Here is a 17851-nt window from a genome sequence, read left to right as displayed (position 1 = left end):
TGCTATGTAGTACCTGAAAGCGTGATTGAGGTTTCCGGTGACTCAGGGAGCCGTGTTTTCGCATTCTAGATCTTGTCATGGTCATTGCGAATTCACTAAATGCAGGCGGGCGGCCTATGCTGAAGTGCAGCATTTCTGCAGCAATGTTGTCGACGCCAACGCGCGTTGGTCTAGTGCTCTGTATATGTCACAACGTTGTCTACACCAACGCGCGCAGCGCACATCTTTGTCACTACCTCTACATACCGCTACCACTACATAGCTAAAGGCGCGAATATTAGTTTCATAGGAACATTAGTGGATGAACAAGATGTGCAATGCAGAGCGCGAGTCTGTGTTGCAGTTTAAAACCTGGCGTCTTCGGCAGGATTCCGTGCGCTCTGTCAATGCTGATTGGACTTTTCAGCCTCTGCAATAGCCGCATGATTGATCGACACGCAGAACCACCTCAGTGATCTAAATCTGTGTTTAGTGAACAGAGCATTTAATTTTACGTTTGTGGGGTTTGACGTTCCAAAGCGACTCAGCTTATGAAGACAGCAGTAGTGAAGGGTTCCGAAATTTTCGAATCCTCGGGGTTCTTTACCGCGCTCTGACATCTCACCGTACACGGATCTCTGGAATTTCGCCTACATCGCAAATCGACTGCCGCAGCCGGGATCGATCCCGCGTCTTTCGGGTCAGTAAGTGAGCGCCATACCTACTGAGCCACCACTACGGCCCAGTGAACAGTGCGCCTAGATGAAGGGCGTTTATGCTGAGCAGGACCGGACGCCTTAATGGTTGCCGGTTCTTGGCTGATGTGTATGTCTGCGGAAATTTTGATGTCCAGGTGTAGAGCAGCGTACGAAGATATCAAAACGTGTGCCGGCATGGCAGGATAGTATGTATATACAGTCGTGAGCAGCAGTACAATACGCAGCCGGTGGCAGAGCTCGGGGAAAGTACATCGATATCCAGCGACGGCGACAGGGGTCGAGACTGCTTAAGGGGGACCCATCTTACCTGCAGGCATCTGAGTTGGCTGATTTTGGTGTATTGCGCTACTAGTAGTTCAGTGGAATGCATAGTGGTGCCGCACCAGTACAATACCTGTTAAGGTTGAGTTAAATCTGCACACCACAGACATGGCCTTTTGTTCGTCTGCTTGGCGTCACGCGTACGACAATTCCGCTAGCGATATCACAGAGCGGCGAGCGCCGGTCATGGCCAGGTGGCGTTGCCGTGTCTGGACCATGTAGTGAAAAGGAAAATATTAAAAACCTCCACCCACTAAGATTTTATCGCGTCGGTGCTTTTAGGCGAGAAGGAGCAGGGCCCATCGGGCCCAGGTAACTTACATGCTTGTCGATAAAATGGACCACCGCTAGGATTGTCCCGATCCCATTAGCTGTCGCTAGATGGCGTTGCATTGCAGTATTCCTGAGCTCCGCCGCCGGCTGCGTGTTGTACACTACTTTCGTTCACGACTGTACGCAAAGTGTTTGGTAGCTCAAAGGGATTGATTTCCATGCTTTAAAGAAAAAAAAACTACCTGCGGGGATAGCCTGTAGTGGTCACGGGCAGCCATCTGCGATTCTGATTGCGCCGCCGTGGGTTGACTCCCAGTTGCGGATATTTTTCTATATCTTTTCATTTAACACTCTTACCTGGAACAGACCCACAGGCGCCACAAGAAAACAAACATTCCAAGAACTTGCTCGCGCTGACCCATTGCAATGGTGCTTTTGCACTAAAGGAGGCGCTCCCAGTACTGTGCCCTGATGGGTGCCGATAGCCGAGTGATGAGGAGAGGTGAATGACAATATTGTGAATGAACTGCTGGCGAACAGTTAAGTACGTGGAGATCCACTCGATTTACCAGAGCTTCAATAAAAGGCGGCTACCATAGACTTCATCAAAAGCTGCTGTAAATCCAAGAGCAAGGCCATCGATGGGAATAGTGCGATCAAGGCCGAACTTCAAATAGTGAAGAATGTTAGCATAACAAAGCATAAATGTTTCAGTAGCGAAATGAGAATGTGCATCAAGTTTGTAGAGATATGGTGTGAAAATGAGAGCGCCCACGTTTCGGAGAGCTGGAACGAACTTCTCCTTTCGCCGGCCAAGAGAGGCTGCTCCAGTTGGCACTAACACATGAATACAAGTGATACGTACAAAATACTGGGATCGACAATATTTTAAGTACTTTACGTCTGTGCGCTCGAATCCTTTCAAAGATGACTTGTTAGTTGTTCAGCTAGTTCGCGATTCCTGTAGATTGATAGTCTGTGATTTTTTTTTTGTGGGATATCCAACTTACGCGGTTCAGGAACGTTTTAGATGCGCTGATTGGTAAATATGGCTTGAAATGAGGCATTTAAAGCGCGTACACCTCGAAATATGTAATGCGATAACCATTGCTATTGCTCACTTAAACACCATTGCAGTTGTGAGGCAAATAGCTTTGAAATGCGCTCGGAAACAGAGTGGGGGCTTTAGGGTTAAGGTAATGGTGGAAAATGTGCTTGTGATTTATTTTGCTACTTTCTTCATTCAAGCTTCTTGCCTATACAGATAAACCGCCCTACAATTTTGAGCTTAGGCATTCTGCACTTTTGAAAATTATTTGTCATAATTAATGCAATATTGTGGGGCGCAAACTTCTAGGCAGCAACCCGCTTCCTGAGACTTGTTTTAAAACGACAATAAGCAGTTACCTTCCAGAGACGAGGACGGGATACTCACCCGATTGAATTCGTAAAATTCGATATTTCGCAGGAATTCTGTGCCAAGAATGCTGCGATATTTCGATTTCAAACATTTGACTTTCGTCCAGCTCTCCTCATATCCCGACATCCAGGCCATGTAAACGTCATCTGTATCCCTGAGCCACTGCAGAAATAGTGGTGCCAGCTTTTTTTTGAAATTGAAAGACCACCTACCTTTTCTTACAAAAACCTAGTATTTACCTAATTTAAGGAATAGCTTCCCAGACTATAATTACGAAACCTGCTCTAATAGGCTAGGTCTTTTTGACTCGCCCTTTTTGCCTTTCCGGCACTCGGCTTGCCTGCAACGTCTATAAGAGAAAAAAATAGTACCGGGAGCCTGAAGGAAGAGAAATGCGCAACACACACATTCGTGAAAGTATTCTACAAGTTTGTTTAAATGTTCTACAGTTGTTGTAGAGTAAATTCAAATAGAAGAAATTTCAGTTATTCTGAAGTCCAAATGATATTCTTGGGAAGGAACTTCGTCCGAAACATACCGTTTAAGGCTAAATTACTTGGTGAAGTTTTTCGTGACAAAGCTGGGAGCAAGGCAACAACACTAATAACGATACATCACGCTCGACATCGATCTACTCAATAAAATACTGAACAACATGACAACGTGAGTTATGTAAAAAAGAAATCAAAAAAGAAAAGAGAAGAAATGAAAATGAGCGAATATCAAGGCCAAAGGCAGGAAGTTGCTTAGTTCTTTAGGTTTTTAAAGTTAACTGAAATCTGAACTACAAAAAAAAAGATAAAGTGCAAAACACAGGGGATTTCTATGTCGCCTAAATAACAATAAAAAACGCAAATGCTTACCATGCCTGGGTTCCTGTACTTGACGACTTTCAATTATAAAAAATTTCCAAAATCAGTTTGTTCGTCAGCGAAAAAGAAACAAGAAAGAAAGCAGAAACATTCAATTAAATTAGGTCTTATCCTAAGAAGTCGTTTCATGGTTACATTGTGTTGGGGGTGTCAAAAACGCACAATATAATATTCTTCAGTCATCTTGCTATTCAAAATGAGAGCTCCCTGTTACAGGAGGAGTGTGCCGCCAAGACTGAATAAGGGTTTGTGCTATCTTATTACAATAACCAAATGGAAGTGTTTTCCTTTACTTAAGACTCGGCGCGCCTCTACGCTGAAAAAGTATCTGCACATCGACACTCTTATTTAGGTACTCATTTTCTCTAGAGTTGAAAAGCCTGGTTATAAACACGGAAACCGGAAAGATAAACAAGCTCAGAACGATTTTATAAGATCAGATTTTGTATTTTTACACACGTTTTTGAGCATGTTGTTTCTTGCTTACGAGCCCATACTGAAAAATTACGAATGCACTTTCACTCTTACTTCAAAAAATAGGAATATATCTGTGGTCTAGATAGAATGTATATTGCTTGTTGGCATTGCGTGCATGCATTGTCTTTTTTCATTGAGTGCCTAGAAATGCTGCCCTAAAGTTATTTGGGGAGGTGACAGAAGGCCTTAAGATGTATTGTGCGCAGCGGTGCGAAGCTGTGCAGCGTTTTAGTGCAATTGTCGAGTAGTAATAAAATTGTAGATGATAAAATAGAGTTCAGGAATGTGCACTATACTGCCCTGAGAAGCGTCGCAATCACGCCCAAAGGCTGCCAATTATTTTATTTCTGTCATCTAAATAAGGTAAATATTGTAGACTGTCCTCAGGCTTGTTTTTAACAATGAGTAAAGTTCAGCTAAACTCAAAAGATTACCATCGCTTCCAACTCGTAGCCTATACAACCACTATTTGGATATTTAATGTCATTGTACTGATCAACCTTTGACGTTTACTGATATAGACGGCGGCGTTGCCTCTAATGAAATGCGAGTGGTCTAGCTGACAACAGGCAAGCACATTTCTCAAAATTCTGGATAGCGCATGTTTCGTTCTGTGTGCTAAAGTTCTTTATTTGCTGTCGCTTGTTGTGTAGTTTAACATTGTTATGTAATCATCAGACACTGAGCACGTCTGGGGCGTCTATTTAAGAGGTTTCTTGAAGGGGGTGGAGAGCTCAACCTGGCCAGGCCGACCAGCTTCTTTTTTCTCTGCGCTTCTGATTTTCTCCGCTTCGTCGTCGACACAAGGCACGTTACACTTCTCCCTCCGCAGACGAAGCCTCCCATGGCGATCTAAGCAGTGTCCGGAGGGCTGAATCGTTCGAGCGAAACAATATGCACCACTTGCGTCTTTCGTGAGCATCGGCCACTGTCAGTAAGACGCCAGACGACGTAGTTCAAATCACTGATGCGCTCAATAACTACAAAAGAACCAGTTTACTGGGACAGGAGCTTCTGACCCAAACCGCGTTTGGGGAGCGGCGCCCACAAGCACACTCCATTTAGCGGTGGATGCCGTAGCGGCGTTTAGAGCGCTGCTGTGAGTCCAAAATGCGAAGGCGGGCAATTCGACGTGCTTTTTCAGCTCGGCAGAGTGTGGGGGCAATGGAACGCTCGACGTGAGTCTAAAAAGGAAGGATGGTATCGATGCAGTGGCGTGAAACACGAGCGTACAGAAGGCAAAATGGACTGTAACTTGTTGTCGCATGTTGTGCAGCGTAGTATGCACACGTAATAAAAGGGAGGACGTCCTCCCAGTTCTTGTGATCACAATAGACGTACATTTCCAGCATAGTGGAGAGTGTGCAGTTTGTGCGTTCGACGAGGCCGGTCGTTTATGGATGATACGGTTTCGAGTGATGAAAATTGCATTCGCAGAGACGAAGTTCTTCGCAGCATCCGCACTTAACTGGTGTCCACGACCACTGATAAGAACGCAAGGAGGTCCATGACGGAGAATGAGAAAGCGCAGGAGAAAAATAGACACATCGCAAGCAGTGGCGTACGGAACGGGGGATGTTTAAAAATAGCGTGTTAGGTGGTCAACACCCACTATAACCCAGCGGTTACCATTCGCTAAGCGGGGAAAATGAACTAACAGGTCGATGCCCACTTGCTCAAATGGTGTGGCGAACATGAACTAGGGAGCTTAACACGCTACGTATTGCTAAATCGTTTTACGCATTTCGGGCCACTAAAAGCGCTCTTGTGTGCGGTGAAGGGTCCGGGACACTCCACAGTGGCCAGATGTGGCATCGTTTTGCATCAGTTGAAGAACGAGGATGCGAATGCTTTCCGGCACGACGAGAAGAAGCGGTGCACCGCCGGGCGTGCAATTCCTTTAATGTAAACCGGCGCGAATACAGAAACTAGCAGCATGGGAATGGCCGGCGGCATCGAAGATCGCCGTTAGCGTCGTGTCCTTGCACTGTTCTGTCTTGAACGTGGAAACCTGGTTGATAAAGAATAGAGGTAGTCGTCGATGTTGTCGTCGTCGCAACCAGTCGTGGAAAGCGACAAGCGCGAGAGACAGCGTCGACGTGTTGAAGACCGTTTTTGTGCACGACATTGAAGTTGAACTCGTGTAGCCGCAAAGCCCAGCGGGCAAGCTGGCCGCAGTCGTCAGGAAGATTCACGAGCCAACAGAGTGAATGATGATCGGTGACGATGGTAAATTCATTGCCGCACAGGTAAGAACGAAAGCGCTTCACAGCCGACTACCGCAAGACATTCTTGTTCGGCAATTGTGTAGCTTTTTTCCGGCTTCCTCAACGACCGGCTGGCATAGGCTATCGCATGCTTATCTCCGCCGTGGTACTGAATGAGCACAGCGCCAACTACGACATCACTGGCGTTGGTGTGACGTTCGATGGCAGCAGAAGGGCAGAAATGGCGGATGACAGGGCCCGACGCCAGGAGAAATTTCAGATGGCAGATTGCAGACTTACAGTCAGGGGTCCACTGGAATGCCACGTCTTTTTGCAGGAGCGCCGTGAGGGGGGAGGAAACGTCGGCACTTCGCGGAACAAAGCGGTGAAAATACGAGCATATCCCCAAACAACTGCGAAGTCCTTGACTGATTTCGGCGCTGTGAAGTTGGTGACAGCCTGAACTTTCTGGAGATCCGGCCGGACACCGTCCTTATCAACCAATTAACCGAGGACAATTATTCGGCGTTCGCAAAAGTGACACTTCCTAGAGTAAAGGACGAGGCCCGCTCTCACAATGCAGCCGAGGACGATAGCGAGACGGCTGTTATGTTTGCTAAATGTCTTCCCAAAGATCACAACATCAACCAAATAACATAACCAAATGTGCCACTTCAGACCACGCTAAAAAGTGTCGATAAATATTTCAAATGTGGCAGGTGCATTGCATGACTAGTCAAAAAGGAAAAACTTTAAATTCATACAGCGCGTCAGGCGCAATAAACGCCGTCTTTTCTTTGTCGTTCGGGTGCATTGGGATTTGCCAGTACCCTGATCTCAAATTAATCGAGGAAATGCTAAGGCTTTCATTTGGGATAGTTGGTTGTAGCTGTGAAACATATTGACTAGCGCATACACAGACAGGGACCAAAGGCCTGTCTCTTACTCTTAGTTTGGTCCCTGTCTGTGCATGCGCTAGTCAATATGTTTCATAATCGAGCAAATCTATGAGGCGAGTGAAGACAGTCGATGGCATCGTCTATGCCTCGGAGCTGGTACACATCTTTTTTTTTTGTGGTGGCATTTAGGCGACCACAGTCTGCGCAGAATCTCCACGTATTACCTTTCCTTTCCGCGAGCATAACTGAAGCCGCCCAAGGGCTTGAAGATTGCTGGATAACTCCTTGGTTTAATGTCATGAACTTGTTGGTCTATTATCTCACGTTAGGCCGGTGATACGCGGTAAGATCTCTCTCGTATTTGAGGTGCGCAGCCAGTGTCGATCACATGATGAATGCGAGAACGTGGAATGGGTGCTGGAATATCTCTGGAGAAAAGAAACACAGTGACATGCTTCAAAAGCAGTTGCACCAAAATGCGGCGCTCGTTTATGGAAAGAGTTATTAATCATGGCCTGAACTTCGACTCCTCACATGGGAGTTCCAGCTTTTCAAAACTGCGGTTACTGAGCGGCGTGACTGCAGAAGACAAACCTTCCTCGAAATGGGCAAGTTTCATGCGACGAGGTAACACAGGGGGCTCTTCCGAATAGTTCACTGTCCACAGCACGGTAGGGCTAATAGTCACGGGGACTATGCAACGGGGCACGAGGACACTCTTCTTAGCGCACGTAAGTGCAGTGGGTTCCACCACATGTCAAAGACGTAGCACAAATTTTGTATGAAACAACCGGCATGAATCCGGCATACGTCGCTGGGACAACGGTACCCTCCGACACTAAGAACGCTCTGAAATCAAGAGAGGAGCTTTTCACTAGAGCCGACATCAGAGTTGCGTTCAATGAACTACCTCCAGTACGACAGTCTAATGTTGTAACGCACTGCTGCAAAAAATCCGTTCAAAGAATGCCGTCATGCGTAGAACACACCAGAACAGTAAATTCAGCACTGAACACTTGTCCACCGATAATAATATTCGCGGAGCTGACACCAAGTGGAACTAATGTTTCACTCCCAATACCGGGAAACACCACAACCTTATCCCAGCCGAACGTAACCTTTCGCCTTAAACTATTATTAAAAGTTGAGAAATACTTCAAGTTTGTTCTTTATCATAAACACGGGAAGAGAGATGGATTACATCGACTCGCAAGCGGTCTCACCTCCATTGGCCGCGCCGTCTAGTTACCCGGATGGTGAGAGCGGCGCCGAGGTGATGGTGAGCATCATTGACGTCAGGATGGTGGTTTCAGGCTGCGGTCAGAGCCAGGCGAGGCGTTTCGCAGCGATGCGGCATGGCGGCTATCCCAAGAGGATGTTGGTGTTGGATGCTGAACTTCAACATCGGAGTGCAGAGAAGTGTTCGGCCACGGGTGGTGGCCTTGTTGCATCGGGCCTCATTGGCGGCAGTATCGGGACATATTTCCGGTCATGCAACAGCGGTAGCGCAAAAGTGGAGGGCGCCAGCGGTCAACGTACGGCGCCTGCCAAGCGAGGTCAGAACGCTGGTTATAGTCAGGTCGAGGCGGTTGTCGTTCCAAGTAGCCTGTGTTGGTACGCTGTCTTCCCACACACTGGTAGGCGGACCCTAAATCGCAGGGTCTCCGATCGGCGAAGTTCTGTGCACCGCCAGCTGAAACCCAGGAATTTTATGGTGTGGCGGGCTCTGCCTGCATTGCGCAACCATCCTGCTTGGCGTCATCCCGGCATACAGGGTTTTGATGCTGGAGGAGTTCCTCCCGTACAATTTAGCGAATCATGTCAGCCATCGACACTGGAGCAGCGACGTCAACGCTGGCGACGCAGGCGACATTGGTCAGGCGCTTAAATTTCATGACAACACAACGAAGCTTCAAGGCCACCAACGTTCTTCACTGCTTGATGACATCGGCTATATACTTCAAATTTCTTTGCTAATAAGGAAGTACACATCTTCACCAATGCCTTTAAAACTAGTGTCAAACCTTATCTTCTTCAGACATCCCTGGATTCACCACCCTGCACAACTTTCCGATCTCTTCAATGTGCATGGTGCAAGTCCCACCAAGTAATTGGGCTCGTTGATGCTGCGTTTGCTCGCGCGTATCTTTATGGCACATACGTCACCAAAACTCTTCTTGATCTCTTCTGTAAAACGTTCCCACGTGGTAAGGGAGTCTTCGTGGTTGTCGAACCTAATCAGTGCTGTCACTTCGAAAAAGGAATACGACGTCGGCTAGCGTCACAGTAGCATCCCATCAGTTATACCTACTTACCCACTCGTAATTAGTCAGCCACTCGTGGACGTCTTCATAGAACCTTCCAGCAAAGGTGCGCGGTTCGCGGCGATCCTGCCAGTGGCTCGCCGCGAGTGCTGCTTGCTCGGCGTCGCCGTCCTGAGGTATATCCAATGTTAGGGGAGGCAATCCAACAACTATGAGGCTCCTTCGAGAACCAGAGGAAACGGGTTGGCACCCACCAACGTCCATCTGAACTGTCACGTAATCAGCAGGCACTGTGAACGTCTTGGGCGTCTATTTAAGAGGTTTATTGACGGGGGCGCAGAGCTAAACGCGGCCAGGCCGACTAGCTTCTCTTTTCTCTAGACTTCTGATTTCCTCCTCTTCGTCGTCGACACAAAGTATGTTACAAAAATTCCTTGGAGGCACCTAGATGTCCCTTAACTGCTGAAACACGAAAACCGTTTGTGACTCAAAGCACTGCTTTTTTTGGAAGCGATGTTTATTGCGTCAGAGCATAAAAACTATGAAGGGAGATATGAGTAAGATGCTTAAAAATGAAAAAAGGTTGGCTGATTTGATGAAATCAAAGCACGGAACAAAATGTGCTGCGCTTGAATTCATTTCAAGATAGAGGAGAAGAGCAGCTTGCGCGAGCGTAGCGAAACGTGACCTAGGTCACATGACCTGGCTAACGTGCCTAGTTGGGTCGCATGACCTAGGTGGCGATATAACGAACGGACGATCGCCGTGAGGTCCCGTGACCGGGCGGACGGTCACCTCGAGTTTGAGCCATTAAAGGATTTCTCCTTTATATTTTCAAAGATAACCACCATCACAGGACGTCACCTAAGGAGACCTTAGCACTCCGTATCCAGAGCGCCTTTGTTCGCGTCTTCTTAACGGCTTTTAACTTTCAACTACAAAAACTTAGTCGTTATAAGGGCAGATGAGAATTATTTTACGCCCTTAACTGAATATGCATTATTCATAAGTGCATCTAATATGAATTCCTTTCATAAAATTGATCGAAAAGTATTGAGCCTCTGCTCTACGTCTTTTTAGTGTTCTTTACAGCGTAGGTTCTAGGTAACTATGAACTGGAGCTTTAACCCACTTGGCATTTCTCGAACTTATGATATTTCCTTCTTACTACGCAGTTGTACCCTTTTTTGGTGCAACAGTTGTTCACAACCATGTGACGTAAGGAGGCAACTTGAACAAATGCATTCCTTCGTGCACTTCATTTTTGTCTCCACTGGTGCCAAGCGTTACTGACATTGTTTACGCAAAAAACTTACAGGTGCCAAAAGACGGAGGCAGCACACACAAAAGGCAGGACTGGCGCCAACATCCAACTAAGTTTATTAATGAAAAATTCCCTTAATAACCTCACGAGCATTCAAAGATTAAAGCAGAACAAATACAAGCGTTGATATCTACAAGTGGTGACATAACGAAAGCACACGTGCCAAAACGAAAAAGCAATGATTATATTGCTGATAATGAACCACTGAGAAAACTAATCTTTTCTTCTGACAACGAGACAGATGACTTGCTTAAGCAGATATGATCCCTCTAAGTGATGTAATAAGCTTTGATGATTTCCCGCTCTAATCTGTCTCAAGACCTTGTGTTGAATTTAGTATTTTCAAACCCGGACCGCACTTGCAGCTTTTACAGTGGGTGGGCATGTGGCTGCCATAACCATTTTTATAGCAATCTTGTGCTGTCTCACCCTTTCGTTAGTTGGATGTTGGCACCAGTCCTGTCTTGTGTGTGTGCTGTTTCCGTCGTTTAGCGCCTGTAACCCTTTGCGTAAACAATGTCATGCTACAACCAAGTTGCTGAAATTAAAGAATTACTGCAAGCATTACTACTATTAACTACGCATACTGTCAAAAAGTAAATATATACCTTTTTCTATGGGGATAAACTTGTCTTTTTTGTCATAAGGGGCAGAGCCAGAGCGATGCCCAAAACCGTAAAAACCAACCAATATCCGCGCCGGTCTTGCACTCAACATTGAGAAAACCGTCATCGCTTAGCCCTTGCTCTTAATGATGCCAATAAGCATTTCCCACGAGCATTCTGCAAGCCCTTAGTGCGCCTCCTGACTTATACTCCATGGAACTATGAAACACGCTTTATGGGGTGACATCTAAAGCATTGGTGCATGCTTACTCACGGCATTCTCTCTCCGGTACGCATGCGTAGTCCGTCCTCCGGAAGAATCCGTCTTTGCAGTGGCACCGGCATGTTCCTTTTAAGCATATTATATGAAGTGCATCTGGGCACGTATGTTCAGCCAGAAAATCTTCCTCGCATATTAACTTTTCCTCGTTAGGCCTATTGCACTCTAGTGATACATGAAAAGAAGAATAGAAGAACATGGAAGGGGGGGGGGAGCGAAGTGCAACTGTGCCTTTTGGTATAAATGTCACGAACAAAAGAACCTTCTCCGTTAGCTCCCACCTATTGCGCCTTATATTATTTCTAGTTTGACTGTTTACAGGTTGGCCACCTGTTATCTTCGCATAGATGTTTCGTTGAGTGATCACAGCGCACGGAAAATTCTGCAGCTGTCACAGCACGTTCCTGCCACGAAACTGCAAATAAATTTTAGTCCTTTCAAGGACATATCCACGAGAATCTACGGCCATAATGCCCGAGCTATGAGCAACATTCTTGGTCAAAAGTTTTGATAATTGCAATATTTTTTAGTATTCTTATAGAAATATTGATGGTAATGGTCTATTCTATTGTTATGCAGCAGAAACTACTTTTGTAGTCTTTCCGTCACTCTCATCGAGCAGGTAGATTACTATAAAAAGTCAATGGGGAACACTTTGCACGGCAGCGAAAACGTTAATAGCAAAAATGCAAATCTGCCGGCGGCAGATATCCAGATATATTGATCGGTATCGTGAAATCTTACTCGCGCTTATATACTGGTTCTCGTTAAATAAAATGATTATGGCCAGAATTCATGGGTATAGGGTAAGCTCGCCCTAACTGAGCGGTTAAAAGAGGAAACAGAAAACACAGCTCCTATATATGTACATACAGCTCCAATTGTGACAAAGGCGCTGCACGACAACGAAGTGCTTTTCAAACAAACTATTGCTATTCAAATAACTAATCTTTTGGCCTCAACATCACTCTATATTTAGGGAAAATATGTAAATAAAGCAGTTCTTTACCTAGATTTTTCTATTTGCCTAACTGGCGCAGAAGTTTCGTGCCAATATCAGCCGAAGACAAAACAATGAGCTTGAAATACTGTTGCGGTAATTTACTGACCTAAAATAAACAGTTATGACGAATTCGTTTTGCTTTCAGTAAATAATATCTGTATAAAGACATGGAAAGCCTAAAGAAGGTACCTGCATGTCTCGCAAAGGCAGCGTTCACTGCGAAAATGTTGACTCCAGCTGATGAAAAGTATTGAAGGTAGACGTGACTATTTCAAAAAGTTACAATCGTATGATATATGGTTTACAAGGCGGTTGCGTAATAGCTTATTATGTAATATTATGGCGCACCCTTCATTAGGCTGCAACTGTTATGGGTCGATAACCTCATTCCCCTCGATCAAGGCAGTTAGCAAAACTATGGGCCAGTGTTTATTGACGACATTAAGAAGCTTGCAAGCAGGAGCACGTACGCCGCTCGTTTCGTCCAGAGCAACATTATGGTGATACATCACAGCCCGCTTTACTACGGGCAGATCTACATTGCGCAATTAGGTACAAGGTCAACTACAGGTTAGGAGAGCAGCAATATCACTATAAACACCGTATCTTAAACACGTGCGCTCATGGAGCTGGGGGTATATCACCGGAAACATGCGATGAGAGGAAGTGCTAGTAATGAGACTGAAAACAAAACACTGTAAGATTTTTTATATATAACAGAGCCAATTAATGCATAAGCGCACCATCGGTAGCGGTGCTACGATATAAATGCGTCTACAGGAGAGGAAGCATGAAAAAAACATCGCGCCATTGTAAAATAGAGTGTGGCAGCACTGACGTTGGTGCTGCCACACTCGAGTTTTTCTTTTAAAAGGCAGCGACTGTGTGTACATGTGGCTCATCGGTATTACGAGCCACCGGCATAAATACGATATTCTCACAGTTTTTCTTGTATCCAACTCTGAAAGCTAAGAAATGTGGATTCATAAAATTACTCGACCTCTTATATGGTGACCCAAATGATATTATGGTTGTTGGGCCTGTTTATCTGAACCTAAGAAAAGTTGCAGCATGCCAAAGCATGCATCCACAGGCGAAGAAAGGACAATACACAAGCGCTGACTATCCATTGAATTCTATTGAAGGAAAGCGTACCTTAACAAAGGCGAGGAACAGAGTTGAAGAGGAGAAGAGCGAATAATCCTGAAAGATAATAGCGAGCACAAGCAAGCAACAAGACATCAAAACTCACACGTTAGCGGCTTCTAAGAAGTCGACATCAGCTGAAAAGAGTGATAATAATGGAGTTCTGATGGAAGCGTTGCTATATCTCTTAATATAGTATGCTTTCAGGCTAACACGCGCAGTCTTGTCGGCACTCTTCTCTGTAATCCTAGCTTCACCCAAACGAGCCACGCATCGTCTGCACTTACGTGCGCAACCAAATGTGCGCACTTATCTTTTAATTGACTAAAATTTCGAACATGTTCCACTAATCGTTCGGTGATGCAACGACAGGTTTTGCCTACATTTTCCTTTACACATCATGGGATTGGCATGAATCATGCCTGTTGAGCACTTCACAAACCGAGTGTCATGTTGTATCTGGCATGCTATTTTTTTCTTTTTTGGAGCCGAAAATGCGTGGGCAGAAATTTCCCAGCTTATTGGGTCTTATAACATGTCCCCACGACGCTTTTACAGGGCTGCCCCTCAAGATCAAGATTTGGTTCCTAATGATCAGTTCGTGTTTGCTGTGAAAGAATGTAGTGAAGCAAACAGCGACGTGTCTTTCTAGAACTCATCAGGCGTGTCAGAAGATAATTTTTTCTCTATTGCAGCTTTACTTGAGATATACTTTTATCGTCTTCGACTTTGACAAGCTGACCTTTTTCAGCGCAATAGAATTTGCATTGGGTCATGCGTGGCTCCAATTTTGTGGGATATATTTAAGCAAACGTTGATCAGCAGTTAGATAGGTATCTTAATGGGAGGAGGTGGTTTTAAATGTTTTTAGATAGTTAGATAGGAATCTTAATGGGAGGAGGTGGTTTTAAAGGTTTTTAGATACGCTGTCGATCTATTAGTGCTCTTACAAAAGCAGGCTGCATTCGCCTACCCATTTACAGCAGGCGAAGTATTGGACACTTTTAACCAGTGTGGTCGGTAACGCGTTGCAAGTAACGGCGTTAGCAGTAACGCGTTACTTTTTTCGGTAACTTAGTAACGTACTCGTTATCAATTCGGAACTGTAACGGGTAACGTACTTACGTTAACATTTTTCGGTAACGTGTGCTGTCACGTTACTAGTTACTTTTTGTACCAGTTCGGACCCACTCCACCCCCTTTTTTAGAAAAAAAAAACGCTGAGCACCTAAAGTGATGTAAATAAACAAAAACCCTTGTTGGGGCTCGCATGCATGCCAGAAAACAGCTGCCCTTGACAACGCAAACGACTAAAAAAAGACAATAGCCATAAAGCACGAAACACCTTCATGAACACGCATTCACACACTTGCTTTCACCTACCTAGCCTTCGCAAACCACTCACACACACAGCTCTACAGAGTGGAAGCATGCCGAGCATTTTGTAACATCACATTTTTCAGGATTACTCTAAATTTCTTGAGAGCTCAGCGATGTTTTCCTTGTGAAGTTAGAATTGATGATGGAGTGTCATTTTGTGTTTAATGCCTCATTCAGAGGATGGCTTCACCATGTGCAACAGAGTTACAATGCAACACCTGTAACTCTACAGGCAACTTTACGCCCTATAACATTGCTAAGCTCCTACACATTTGTGCAAACTATTCTCGTTAATTCAGGATATCGCGTAAAATCGTTGTTTGGGCTAGATGTTATATGAGAAATGTGAGCTTTATAAATTTGTTATCGTAACGGCAAAGTAACGTGCGGTACTTTTATTCGGTAACGGTAACGATAACACGTTACCTTAACGGCAAAGTAACGTGCGGTACTTTTATTCGGTAACGGTAACGATAACGCGTTACCTTTTTCTGTAGGTAACGTACGGCGGTAACGCGTTCCTTTTTGTTAACGTAACGAGTAAAGTATTTAGTTTTTTTCGCTAACGCCTACAACACTGCTTTTAACAACCATGCAATTGTCCTAAAATTTACCCATCAACTACCTGACACAGCTGTTCACAGTTTTTAGATTTGAAACTTACGTTATCTGAAAGACAAGTCTGCTGGGGCTATTAACCTCGTGCGAAAATGGACTTGCTGCCTTATGATTCGGCACACTCGAAGACTGTCAAAAGAGCCAGTGCGTCGCACTGTATGAAATCCTGTCTCACAAAATTGTGTGCGAATCAGATGCAAACAGTTTACAGAATCAGATTAGCCGACTTTTGGCGGCAGATTTCTCCCTTCGGTCTTCATTACTGTTGCCGAAACCCTGCTTCAGAAAATTAAGAATGAAACAAGACGAATAGGTAGTAATCGTGGGAAGGTCGATAACCCTGTGGTGTTGCCATCCTTGCACAAGACTTCGCACAACATCAAGAAAGTGACCAACAGGCGTGGTGTGTCTGTTGTATTTTCGGCACCCAAAAAGCTCGGAAACATTTGCGTATTCATTTGCGGCTTAAAAAAATAAAAGAAAGTTTCCAGATACGACATGACACTCCGTTTGTGAAGTGCTCAACAGGCTAGATTGATGCCATTTTTCATGACTTGTGGAAAGATTTATGGAGGCGAAACCGGCCGTTGCATCAACGAACGATTGGGGGACATGCCCGAACTTTAAGTCAGATAAAATATAAGTATGCACTTTTGCCTGCGCACGTAAAGAAGTGGAGAGGATGCATGGCTCGTTTGGGTGAGACTAGGATTATAGGTAAGAGTGCCCACAGCACTGCGCGTGCTGGCCTTCACACTTGCTTCAGAGCTACCTGATTATCACTCTTTTCAGCAGAGGTAGACTTTTCAGAAGCAGCTAACATTTGAGTTTTGATGTCTTGTTGCTTCCATGGGCTAGCTCTTATCTTTCACGACTGTTCGCTCTGATCCTTTTCACCTCTGTTGCTCGCCTTTTTTAAGGTGCGCCTTCCTTCTGAAAATTTCAGTTCATAGTCAGCTCATGTATCTTGTCCTCTCATTGTCGGCGGTTGCATGCTTTGACGCTGCTCCTTTTCTTAGGTTCAAAATGCACCAACTGGTCCGATAAGAAGTATTCATGTTTTTGTTGTTGATGTGGCACGGTCATCTTCAAAATACACGAAATTGTGAGTGCGGGAATGAAAATCGCTTGAGAAGCCTCTGTAGTGTGTAATTATATGATGTAGGAGATTTCGTATGTTAAAGCATCAAAGCTAGCAATATTGAGTGGCGAACTTTACTTGATGACGTCACCGCACTTCCGTTTGATTTTCACGTTACAGCGTGATTTGTGCCGTGGATTTTCAATATTCACATGCTCAGCTGCGAAACGATAGAAATAATAAAAAATGCACAGCTTCTTATGTTCAGCGTGCAGTGGTTAAACGCATGTTGTGAGAGGAATATATGGGACACCTAATGTCGCGTCCACATAAAATGAACAGAACACCGTGGCACAATCAGGGCGGTTGTTTCACATTTAAATGGTCCAATCCTGTGACAAATCAGCTGCAATAGCTATGACATCTCATATACTCCAGTTGCAAGATATGGAGAAGTGGAGGCTCTAAAAAAACCACACAAATCATCAGCCGTTTTAGAAAATATCACTTCTGTATTGTATAAGCTATTTAACAGCGCACTATGAAGCAATGTATCAGAGAAGAAATTTGCTGTTGAAAATTTGCATGCTCTCTCTAAATTAAAGATGAAAAGAAATATAGCCACATTTACAATGAGCAAGCAAGCATGTTTATTTTTCATGTTTCGCTTTTACAACAATGGTGTTTCCCCTGTGTTAACTGCTACTGTTGTGTAAAACTTGTTTTGTTATTTGTGTATTGCATATTTCTTTCTGCTATTTCAAGCCAACCTTATAACTGCCTTTTATATCTTCGAAAGTTATTTACAGCTAATTGAAAAGCAAACCAGAATTCCGGAATTTTTTTTACCGTTTAACCTTCATCGCATTCAGCGCTTTTAAAAGTAGTGTTCGCCAGGAAAGCATTTCTACAGCAATTGCTTTTACAGCTTAGCTGTCATACGCACATCCAAGGACGGCTCACGTGTTGTTCCGTTCCGTGAT

At 44.7% G+C, this 17851-nt stretch overlaps 1 protein-coding gene across 3 annotated transcripts in view; it reads right to left on the bottom strand.

The window, feature by feature from the left end:
- The window catches only part of LOC144100608 (uncharacterized), a 71480-nt gene that overhangs the window by 25952 nt on the left and 27677 nt on the right, over positions 1-17851 (bottom strand). For all 3 annotated transcript variants that reach the window (XM_077633496.1, XM_077633498.1, XM_077633497.1), the window contains exon 3: positions 11631-11805. In XM_077633496.1, coding sequence (XP_077489622.1) covers positions 11631-11805 — 175 coding nt within the window. The remainder of the gene's footprint in view (positions 1-11630; positions 11806-17851) is intronic.

The sequence above is a fragment of the Amblyomma americanum genome, chromosome 8, assembly GCF_052857255.1.
Source record: "Amblyomma americanum isolate KBUSLIRL-KWMA chromosome 8, ASM5285725v1, whole genome shotgun sequence".
In the NCBI taxonomy this organism is placed as follows: Eukaryota; Metazoa; Arthropoda; class Arachnida; order Ixodida; family Ixodidae; genus Amblyomma; species Amblyomma americanum.
Note: the sequence above shows the minus strand (reverse complement) of the source record. Positions and strands in the feature narration are given on the sequence as shown.